The sequence below is a fragment of the Malurus melanocephalus genome, unplaced genomic scaffold, assembly GCF_030028575.1.
Source record: "Malurus melanocephalus ecotype Western Australia unplaced genomic scaffold, MMel_1.1 scaffold_627, whole genome shotgun sequence".
Classification (NCBI taxonomy): Eukaryota; Metazoa; Chordata; class Aves; order Passeriformes; family Maluridae; genus Malurus; species Malurus melanocephalus.
Genome location: NW_026623859.1, coordinates 237,313 through 247,953, shown reverse-complemented (window position 1 = coordinate 247,953; position 10,641 = coordinate 237,313). Strand labels below are relative to the sequence as shown.

The 10,641-nt window shown below is 44.4% G+C and overlaps 1 protein-coding gene across 1 annotated transcript in view; it reads left to right on the top strand.

Moving 5' to 3' along the window:
• NEMF (nuclear export mediator factor) overlaps window positions 1–10,641 on the top strand; it is an 18,841-nt gene that overhangs the window by 975 nt on the left and 7,225 nt on the right. Inside the window, exons 2-19 of the mRNA XM_057383360.1 lie at window positions 362–430; window positions 752–854; window positions 1,661–1,786; window positions 1,870–2,018; window positions 2,242–2,309; window positions 3,249–3,335; window positions 4,054–4,130; window positions 4,590–4,660; window positions 4,756–4,831; window positions 6,064–6,126; window positions 6,288–6,365; window positions 6,632–6,840; window positions 7,272–7,457; window positions 7,799–7,862; window positions 8,330–8,418; window positions 9,060–9,163; window positions 10,090–10,152; window positions 10,253–10,365. Coding sequence (XP_057239343.1) covers window positions 362–430; window positions 752–854; window positions 1,661–1,786; window positions 1,870–2,018; window positions 2,242–2,309; window positions 3,249–3,335; window positions 4,054–4,130; window positions 4,590–4,660; window positions 4,756–4,831; window positions 6,064–6,126; window positions 6,288–6,365; window positions 6,632–6,840; window positions 7,272–7,457; window positions 7,799–7,862; window positions 8,330–8,418; window positions 9,060–9,163; window positions 10,090–10,152; window positions 10,253–10,365 — 1,795 coding nt within the window. The remainder of the gene's footprint in view (window positions 1–361; window positions 431–751; window positions 855–1,660; window positions 1,787–1,869; window positions 2,019–2,241; window positions 2,310–3,248; window positions 3,336–4,053; window positions 4,131–4,589; window positions 4,661–4,755; window positions 4,832–6,063; window positions 6,127–6,287; window positions 6,366–6,631; window positions 6,841–7,271; window positions 7,458–7,798; window positions 7,863–8,329; window positions 8,419–9,059; window positions 9,164–10,089; window positions 10,153–10,252; window positions 10,366–10,641) is intronic.

Below are 10,641 nucleotides of genomic sequence, written 5' to 3'. Positions count from 1 at the left end.
GAGCTGGCTCAGAGGTGCTCCAGTGTTACCAGTACATTTTTCATTCTTCCCACAAAGAGGAGGGCTGTCAGGACCTGGCTGTTTTCTGCATTTTATCCATTATTATAAATTTCTCCATCTAATTTTTGCCATCCCTTAATTGCTGTGTCTTAACAGCAGTTTCTCCATCTCTCCATGGTTGATGCTTCCASCTCATTCCATTAAGCTTCCTTTGCTGCCTCTTTAGTTACTCCTTGGTAATTYATCATTACTTGGTAATTTATCAAAACTTGCTCTTCTGTGTACTTTAATTGCCACTGGGATTTTTCCAGCCATTTGTGTTTTGGATTCTCCAAAGCATTCCATGTTTTTCTTTTGACAGTTTGTTGGGAATGAGGGTGAACAACGTTTATGATGTGGATAACAAGACTTATCTCATTCGCCTGCAAAAGTAAGAGCTTTAAATATCTTTATTTAGCAATTCTTTGGGAATGCTGTAGAAAAACTAGAATTTTTGTTTATTGCCTGCAGTGATTTCTGACTTGTTTAATGTAGAATTCTCCTGGTTTTTGGAAAAATGCAGTAATTTTTACCCCAAAAGCTGTTAGGATATGGAGTGTGAAACACTGCAGAAAACTCTGCAGACTGGTGGGTGCTAAGGGGTGGCTGCTGTGCTGTGTGCAATCACAGGATATCCTCATTTGGAAGGGATGCACAGGGATTTTGGGGTCCACAGGGATTTTGGGGTCCAGCTCCTTTGTTTTTTCCACAGGCCAGACTGCAAGGCCACGCTGCTGCTGGAATCTGGGATACGCATCCACATGACAGAGTTTGAGTGGCCTAAGAACATGATGCCATCCAGCTTTGCAATGAAGGTAAACTCACCACAGTTTGTTTTTTAATAAAGTGGCTGCATATCAGAAAGGATGTTCATATTCTGTTCTTGGAGATGGGAAAATAAGGAAGGATTATCCCATAAATCCTGATCCAACAGGTGGCTGAGACAAGGGAAGAGCAAACATGAGCTTGGGATCACTCATTGATGTTCACTGCCTGAAACAGTGAATATTTAAATTTATAAAAACCACTGTTAATCTGCCGGATTTCTTTTGGACCACCCTTTGGGAATGTTGCTCCGGCAAAATCCTTCTCATTCCAGCTGGATTGAATTTTTAGGTGCTGGATGCAGCAGAGTCCTCTCTCTGGATGCTCCAGAATCCTTTCTCTGTTCAGTCTGCTGGGCTTTGGTGTTTCACACCTTGCTGCAGGTTGATGTGCTGGGCTGGATCCACAGGTATATCCATGGGGTTACAGCCTGGGTGGTGCTGACTCCCATGGGACTGTTTATCCTCTGGGTGTGACCCCATGGAAATGATTCAGCAGAGATTCCCAGAGTGCTGAGATGGATGCAGGGATAATATCCAAAAAATAAACCCTTTGCATCTGAACTAGCTGCTYCCTTGGCCTAAACAAACAGCAGGTTTCAATGGAAAAAAAAAATGTCTTGATGTTAAGAGTTGGGATAAATTATAATTATAAAAACAAACGTGTTATTTTGGTGAGCACCAACGTTTTTGCTCTTACAATATTTGAGTTAAACAGGAAGTTGGTTGGTGCCACAGGAGGGCTCTGTAGCCAAGGCATTCCCAGCATGTCCCAGACATTTTTCCCCCCCCGGCAGTGTCGGAAGCATTTGAAGACCAGGAGATTGGTGAGTGTGACCCAGCTGGGGATTGACCGCATCGTGGATTTCCAGTTCGGCAGCGACGAGGCCGCGTACCATCTGATCGTGGAGCTGTATGACAGGGTGAGTGCAGGGCTCCTGCAGTGTGTCCCCAGGGCAGGGACACTAGGGTGGCCTGTGCTGAAGGTCCCTGTGCTCCCTCCCAGGGGAACATTGTCCTCACTGACCACGAGTACCTCATCCTCAACATCCTGAGGTTCCGCACGGACGAGGCCGACGATGTCAGGTTTGCGGTCAGGGAGCGGTACCCGGTGGACAGTGCAAAAGCTCCTGTGCCTCTGCCAACCTTGGACAGGTAATTTACATTTCAGACCTCTTAAATGGGTTATTTATTGGGATAAACCCAAATTCCTTGGAGCTGTGAAAAGCTTTGGGTATTTCCTCGCATATTACAGGCCATTTTTAGTTTAATTTTTAAAAGCTGGAAATRTTTTGTAGCTTCTAAGCAATGCAATGTTGTTTTGTTGTTGTAAAACACGTTATTCTTTGGAATTATAACTCTCCCTTGTCTCCTGCAGGTTAACTGAAATCATATCAAATGCACCCAAAGGGGAGCAGCTGAAGAGGGTTCTTAACCCACTCCTTCGTAAGTAATTGGGCTTTGTCAGGAAATGAAATGAGGTCAATCACTGTGTGTTGTGTCATGCTGAAAGTTTGAATRACTTAAAACAGCATCCTGGAGTGGTTTAGGGTTGRAAGGGACCTTAAAGCCCATTMCATTCCACCCTCTGCCATGGACAGGGACTCCTTCCACTGTCCCAGATTGCCTTGGAAAAGAGATTTATTGATTCCAAGCCAACTGCACAGAGCTGAGCCTGCCCATGGTGCTGCAGTGCTGAGACCTGGGRATGGCTCTGTGAGAGCTCTGTCTTGGGGCATTTTGCACCATCCTGGTACCAAATRGGAGCTGTAAGTGTGAGATCAGGTTTTCCTGAGCACAGAACCAAATTTGTCTTGTGTGACTTGGTCAGAACAAGTTTGGTTTCTCCTCCTGACCTGGCAGTGCTGACCAAGCAGAGAATTTSCCAAATAGCTCGAATCCCACAATTTTCAGAGCTGAGCTTTACTTTCCCCATCTTTAGATTTGCTTTTTCACCACCTTTTCTCCTTTCTTTCTTTACCTGGTCTCCTAAATAATTGCTATTATTATATAAAAATATTTCTGTGTAGTAGTGTATAATTGCTAATTACTGTCCCACACTGCTCCCAGTTTTGCTGTATCAATGTGGAAATTTGGTATGTTTGATCCCATCATGTAGGAAACCTTGTCCTCACCTGGTGTTACTGATCCAATTATCAGACACAGCTGCTCCACTCTAAAATCCCTACAATTTTTCCTTTTGTGGGAATTTKGCTGTTTCTCACTCCCTCCTTCTTATCCACCCATGAAATCCATCCGTCCCTCCTGCCCCTTCTCTGATTTTGGGAACCTTTCACTCTTCTTTCATTCTTGCATCCAGTTTTTTTTTTAAATGCAAATTGTGAATATTTTCTACAGATTCTTCATTATTTTTTACTTTAACAGCTTATGGGGCCACTCTCATTGAGCACTGCCTTATAGAAGCTGGGTTTTCTGGAGCTGTCAAAATAGATCAACATCTGGAAAATAAAGGTATCATATTTTAAAGACTGGGCCACAAATATGGTGATTTTTATGTCTGTGTGGTGGTTTTTTTCCAAAGAGATGAGTGAACCTGTAGTTCTGACCACATGGTTGTATTTTTTAATGTTTTTAGCTTGGGGACCAGCCTTGTTTATATTAAAAGTCTTGATTTGTACATGTATTAGAGATAAAACATCAGGTTTTGCACATTATGAATGGTTTTATAATGAAATACCACCTYACCCATGAGGTGAGTTCTGCTTCTGCAAAGGGATGTTTGACAGGAAGAATTAACATCAAAGTCTTTATTTCTAGCAAACATTGGGGATTTGATAAAGTAGCAGCTTTACATTTATTAAAAAAATTAAGGATTTGGGTAGTAAAGCCTGAMTATATTTTCCTGCAGTCTTATTTTTCTTGTGTGCTTTATATTTGCTGTAAATCCAAAGGATTTTTTCCTTCCTCCTGAATTATGGTGCTGTAAAAAATAACTTTTCACAGCTTCTGGTTTATGCTTTGCCTCTGTGGCCTTTTGTAAAATGCTGGTGTTTGTGGGCTCTTTTTTCCCCCCCTGAAACTTGAATATTTATGTTTAGAAGCACCTAAATAGAATTTTATATTAAAAATTTCCCAGATGTAAACTTAGACTCCTGTTAAAAACGAGCAATAATTGCTGGAGTGAAGCACCAGGGATGAAATATTTCTGCTGTTTTCTTTTGCTCTTCAGAAAACCTTGAAAAGGTGCTTTCAGCTCTAGAGAAAGCAGAAGAATACATGGCCCTCACTGACAACTTCAGTGGAAAGGTGGGTCTGGGGTGGGTTATCAATTATTTGGAATTGCAGAGTTAAATTGGCAAGCAGGAATTCCTCAGAGTGTTCAACATCCAGCTGTGGATTTAATTTCTGGGTGTCAGGTGCTGATGTGGAATTAAAATCGCTTCTTTCCAGAGAGTGGGCAGCAATTAAATAATGTACAAGCAGATTGTACAAATCCTGGGAGATTTGCTCTTGGGCTTTAATAGGTTCTGTAATAAATTCTGCACATAAATTCTGCATTTATGGGATGGTCCTGAGGGTTGGAAGAAGTTCTCTTCTTTTTTCAGAAGAAATTGAAATCAAGACGAGCCAGTGGGGCAGGGATTTACTCAGGCTCAAGATTCCCTGCTGGAAATATTTACTGTCTCATRCTGATCAGTTGGTTACACCTAAAATTTAAAAGTGGGATTCTTTCCACAGACAGATGACATCTTTGTATTCTTTTAGGGTTATGTTATCCAGAAAAAGGAGAAAAAGCCAAGTCTGGAACCAGATAAACCAGCAGAAGATATCTACACGTAAATATTTGAAGTATTTCTTCTTTTTTTTTTTCTACTAGTCTGCATAACAGAAATTAGTTTTCAGGTGATAATATCAAATGTGTATTTTACAGATATGAGGAATTTCATCCTTTCTTGTTTTCTCAACATTCAAAATGTCCCTACTTGGAATTTGACTCATTCAATAAGGTACAGTGCTTTTGCTGATGCTGTACTTAAGTGCTTTAATGGACTGCTGCTACAAAGAATAATTAAACCATCGTGCAGAGGTTGTTAATTAAAGCATAGACCTTGGAAGGAATGATTCATTTTATGGATAAATATTTGATGAGAAAAGGCCAGCTCAGACAGGGCCTTTGGGCAGTGCTGTCYCCTGAGCTGAGYGTGGAATCTCTGAGGAAGGTGGATRTTCCCAGCCAGAGAATCCCAGGTGCTTTGTTGTGGAGAGCTGGGTGCTCACTTGTCTCTGGAGGAAAAAAGTTTTGACAGTCATCACACTTGCACTTTTCCTGGTACTACTATGAGAGCCCTGATTTGGTGTTTCCTTGAGCATTGTCCTTCCTGGTCCTCGACTCATTAACATCTCATTAAAATYATTAATTGGCTCTTTTTCCTGACCTTGATCTCCAGAATTTCCACTTCATCCTCCTGCCCTGCTTGCTGGCAGAATTTCTGTCATCTTCTTCACTGATCACAGAATCCCAGACTGGTTTGGGCTGGAAGGGACTCAAAGCCCATCCAGTGCACCCCTGCAATGGCAGGGACACCTCCCACTGTCCCAGGTTGCTCCAAACCCCATCCAGCTTGGCCTTGGGCACTGCCAGGGGTCCAGGGGCAGCCACAGCTTCTCTTGGCACCCTGTGCCAGGGCCTCACCTCCCTCCCAGGAACAATTCCTTCCCAATATCCCATCTAACCCTGGCCTCTGGCAGTTTGAAGCCATTCCTTGTGTTCTGCACCTCCATCCCTTGTCCCCAGTCCCTCTGATGATCTAAACAGCCCCAAACTCTCCTCATCTTATGCTTTAAGCACAGCTGGAACACCAGRAGCAGTTCTTAGGCATTCTGGATTTTTGTGGGTTTTTAAGTGACCCAGTGAAGCAGCAGGAATTCAGGGCAGACAGATCTGGCTTTGCAGCCATTTAATCAGAATCAAAGCAGCTGCTTTTTCATTATTTAGCAAAAAAGGTGGGCCACTTAATTAGCAGTTTGGCCATTTAATTACTTGTGTGTTTGCAGTGAGACACAGCCTGAGTGTCTTGCTGAGCTCATCCCATGGGAAGGGAAATGGAGAGAATTCCTGGAGGTTGTTTCAGCCTCTGTCACCTCTTTTAGTGCTTTGCAGCCACTTCTCTGGAGGGACCCTCTGCCTGCTCTAAACCAGGCCAACCTGGAGATTCTCCAACTGGATTTTTTCTTGCAGGCAACAGATGAGTTCTACTCCAAGCTGGAGGGGCAGAAGATTGATCTGAAGGCCTTGCAGCAGGTGTGTCCTGATCCAGGCCTGGGGCAGCTGGGATGGTCCTGGGTTTCCAGAGGCTTCACGTGCTTCTTAAAATGATTAACTGATGCCATTTATATTTATTTTAATTTTTATTTTTTATATGTCATATTTAAATTTTTTTTCCCCCATCTTGTTTTTGAAAGGAAAAACAAGCACTGAAGAAACTTGAGAATGTCCGTAGGGACCATGAGCACAGACTGGAAGCTCTCCAGCAGGCTCAGGTAAGACAGATTTGGGCTTTTAATTAAGAAAATGCACAATCACAGAACCATGGAATGGTTTGGTTGGGAGGAAACTCCAATCCCATTCAGTTCCACCTTCCACTATCCCAGGGTGCTCCAGCCTGGCCTTGGACACTTCCAGGGATGCAGGGAAGGAGTTTTCCATTACCCTGTGCCACCACTCTCACTCCATTCTTACATTTCTTCTCCACTACTTCATTTTTTTAACCTATCTCCAATGGATACAACCTTCTCCTTTCCCCAAGGAAGCTGATAAGCTGAAAGGAGAGCTGATAGAGATGAACCTGGAGGTGGTGGACAGGGCCATCCAAGTGGTCCGCAGTGCTTTGGCCAACCAGATCGACTGGACCGAGATCGGGGCCATCGTCAAGGAGGCCCAGGCCCAGGGGGACCCCGTGGCCACTGCAATCAAAGAGTTAAAGCTGCAGACAAATCACATCACCATGYTGCTGAGGTGAGGGAGGTAAAAAGCTCATCTCACCCTCTAACCAGGATTATTTATGGATTAAAGAAACCCAAAATGCGGTTTTTTTATACCTAGAACTTTTGGTCTGAAAGCTGAAATCCATGAATTTTTAGTTACCTCACTTTCAGAAATGTCAGTGGATAGAATAAACTTGTTTCCAGTCAGTTCCTTGGATTGGAAAAATTGGGCTCTTTATCTGAAAAATTTGGCTCTTTATCTGAAAAATTGGGCTCTTTATCTTCTGCTTTTATTTGCTTTTTTTCCCCCAAATTTGGCTGATCTGTGTCTGCACAATGAAAAGGGTTTAAAGGCTCCTTGGGTTGTTCCCAGACTTCTCAGAAAATTAAGAGCASATTGCACTAAGGATTAAAAATAAAYCAGTTCTCTTATTTTAATCATCTGATGTCATGTGTTTTTAGGAACCCGTATGTGTTGTCTGAAGAGGAAGAGGAGGAAGACAATGCTGATGGAGAGAAMGAAGAAACAGAAGAACCAAAGGGAAAAAAGAAAAAGAATAAAACCAAACAATTGAAGAAACCTCAGAAAAACAAACCCTCAYTGGTTGATGTTGATCTCAATTTGTCAGCCTATGCCAATGCCAAAAAGTAAGATTTTTTCAGTAAATGTGTGTTTTGATTGGAGAAATTTCTCTGGGTTTGCAGTTGTTGGTRGTAATATTTCAGAAGGAAGAGTTTTGGGATATCTTGTTAAAAATAAGAGTTAAAAATTGAAATGATAGCTTGCCCTGAGCTCTGGGGTGGGCATTTCCCTGGTCCAGACCCACTGGAGCAGAGCAGCTGGTCTGTGGCTGTCACACTAATTTAATTCTGAGTCCAGTTGTGCACATGGAACAACATTCAGAAGCCTGGGAAAAGTGGGATAAGGATAAAGGAGTGATCTGCTGGGATTTCAGGGGATTTCAGGGACAAACATTTGTGTTTCACAGGTACTACGACCACAAAAGACATGCAGCCAAGAAAACCCAGAAGACAGTGGAAGCTGCAGAAAAGGTATTTTTTTTTTTCTTTTGGAGTATCTTTTAGAAGATATTTGAAAGGAAAATCCCTGCCCTGGGAAATCCTGACCTGGTCTGAGCAGCCCTAACAAGACTTGAAAAGGAAAAACAACTGTCCAGGGCTGTTTTATTCTTGCCATTTTTGAGCTCAGTGGAGGATTGCAGATCCCTGATGTGTCCTGCTTTTCCACCAGTAGTATTGGGAGTACTCAAGGCAGGTGGAGATACTGACAGACCAGGACTAACAGTGGAAAATCAGTGGAAATCCTGTGAATCCAAGAGCTGATAATTTCAGGGAGCAGCTCTCCAGGGTGGAATGTTCAGGGCATTCTCACAGGAGCAGGGCTGTGCACAGTGTGTGGAGTGATAAAGTCCAGAGCCATTTTCTACCAACTTTCCCACTGTTCAGTTGGGAATTTTGTGATCCCTGCTGGATGGTGACGRTGTTTTCTGTCCAAACAGGCTTTTAAATCAGCTGAGAAGAAGACAAAGCAAACTCTGAGGGAGGTGCAGACTGTCACCACCATCCAGAAAGCCAGAAAGGTCTATTGGCAAGTACAGCTCCCTTGTCCTTCTCCCCTGCCCCGTGTCAGGGTGRATCTTCCCTGGTTTAGAACTGGAGCTAATTGGGATTTCTGAGTGCTGCACTTTGTGTGGAGTYTCCTTAAAGTCAGAGAATCCCAGGATGGTTTCCAGGATTAATAGAGAAGCTGTGKCTGCCCCTGGATCCCTGGAAGTGTSCAAGGCCAGRTTGGATGGGRTTTGGAGCACCCTGGGATGGTSGAAAGTGTGGCCCAGTGGAACTGGATGATWTTTCACTGGATGATCTTTAAGKTCCCTTCCAACCCAAACCATTTTGGGCTTTTGTGWTTTTTTAAAAACAACAAACAAAYGAAACAAAATCCCAAAGCTTCTAATCTTCTACTAATTGAATTATTAAAATAAAAATAAATAGGACTGTGGCGATGATATTTCTTGTTTCATCTCCAAATATCACTGGCAGTGATGCTGCAGTTGTCTCATTGCCTTGTTTTTGTATCCCCACATCTGTGGATGGAARTGAAAATATTTGAGGTCATAAATGTTAACTGCTGAGCTGAATATTCTCTGAATTTGGTATCAAGAACCTCCTGTGCAATTTCCTGTKAGCTCCAGGTGTTTCTCACTCTGTGGATTTTCTGGAATTTGGCAGGTTTGAGAAATTCCTGTGGTTCATCAGCTCKGAGAATTACCTGGTCATTGCTGGCAGGGATCAGCAGCAGAACGAGCTGATTGTGAAACGTTACCTCAGACCAGGTGAGTCCATGGGGGCATTTCTGGTTTCCTTCCTCTTTTCCAGTTCTGTCAACATCCAGCAGTGCCATGGGAAGGTGTCTGTGCTTTGTCCTGGAGTTGGGTCTGGGATCAAAGGGGATTTTGGTGATGGGATGAGAGATTTTGGTGATGGCAGTGAGATTTTGGTGATGGAGTGAGAGATTTTGGTGATGCCAGTGAGAGATTTTGGTGATGGGATTCAGAGATTTTGGTGATGGGAGAGAGAATTTGGTGGTGGGAGTGAGAGATTTTAGTGATGGCAGTGAGAGATTTTGGTGATGGCAGTGAGAGATTTTCTGGTAATGGGAATGAGAGATTTTGGTGATGGCAGCGAGAGATTTTGGTGATGGCAGCGAGAGATTTTGGTGATGAGAGTGAGAGATTTTGGTGATGGCAGTGAGAGATTTTGGTGATGGCAGTGAGAGGTTTTGGTGATGGCAGTGAGAGGTTTTGGTGATGGCAGTGAGAGGTTTTGGTGATGAGAGCGAGAGATTTTGGTGATGAGAGCGAGAGATTTTGGTGATGAGAGTGAGAGATTTTGGTGATGGCAGGGAGAGATTTTGGTGATGGGATCAAAGGGGATTTTGGTGATGGCAGTGAGAGATTTTCTGGTAATGGGAATGAGAGATTTTGGTTATGGCAGTGAGAGATTTTGGTGATGGCAGTGAGAGATTTTGGTTATGGCAGTGAGAGATTTTGGTGATGGCAGTGAGAGATTTTCTGGGGGCTGAGAGCAGCTTTGGGCTCCCCTCAGGAGCAAAGGAGCTGATTCTGCCTGCTACAAGGATGAAAGGCTTCTGTGTCCCCATCCTGCCCCTTGCAGCCAGATCAGCCAATTCCAACTAAAGTCAGAGAATTGCCCTTGCTCCAGAGATCTGTGGGTGTGACTGCAGTCTCCTGTTTCCCAGGGGACATCTACGTGCACGCCGATCTGCACGGAGCCACGAGCTGYGTCATCAAGAACCCCTCAGGTACCTGTGGGGCCCTGGGGAGGAGAATCAGTCCATCCTGGGATGCTGCCAGGCTGGATTAGGGCAATGTGGGATTTAATGGATGATGGGTGTGCCCCAGGTGAGCCCATCCCACCACGGACCCTGACGGAGGCCGGGACCATGGCCCTGTGCTACAGCGCTGCCTGGGACGCCCGCGTGGTCACCAGCGCCTGGTGGGTCTCCCACAGTCAGGTGAGCACCCTTGGGTGGGAGCTTTGCAGCCACAGCACCCCAGGGAGTTGGGATGGGACCACAGACACAGCAGCTCTGGGATGGGACCACAGACACAGCAGCTCTGGGGTGGGACCACAGACACAGCAGCTCTGGGATGGGACCTCAGACACAGCAACTCTGGGATGGGACCAGAGACACAGCAGCTCTGGGGTGGGACCACAGACACAGCAGCTCTGGGATGGGACCACAGACACAGCAGCTCTGGGATGGGACCACAGACACAGCAGCTCTGGG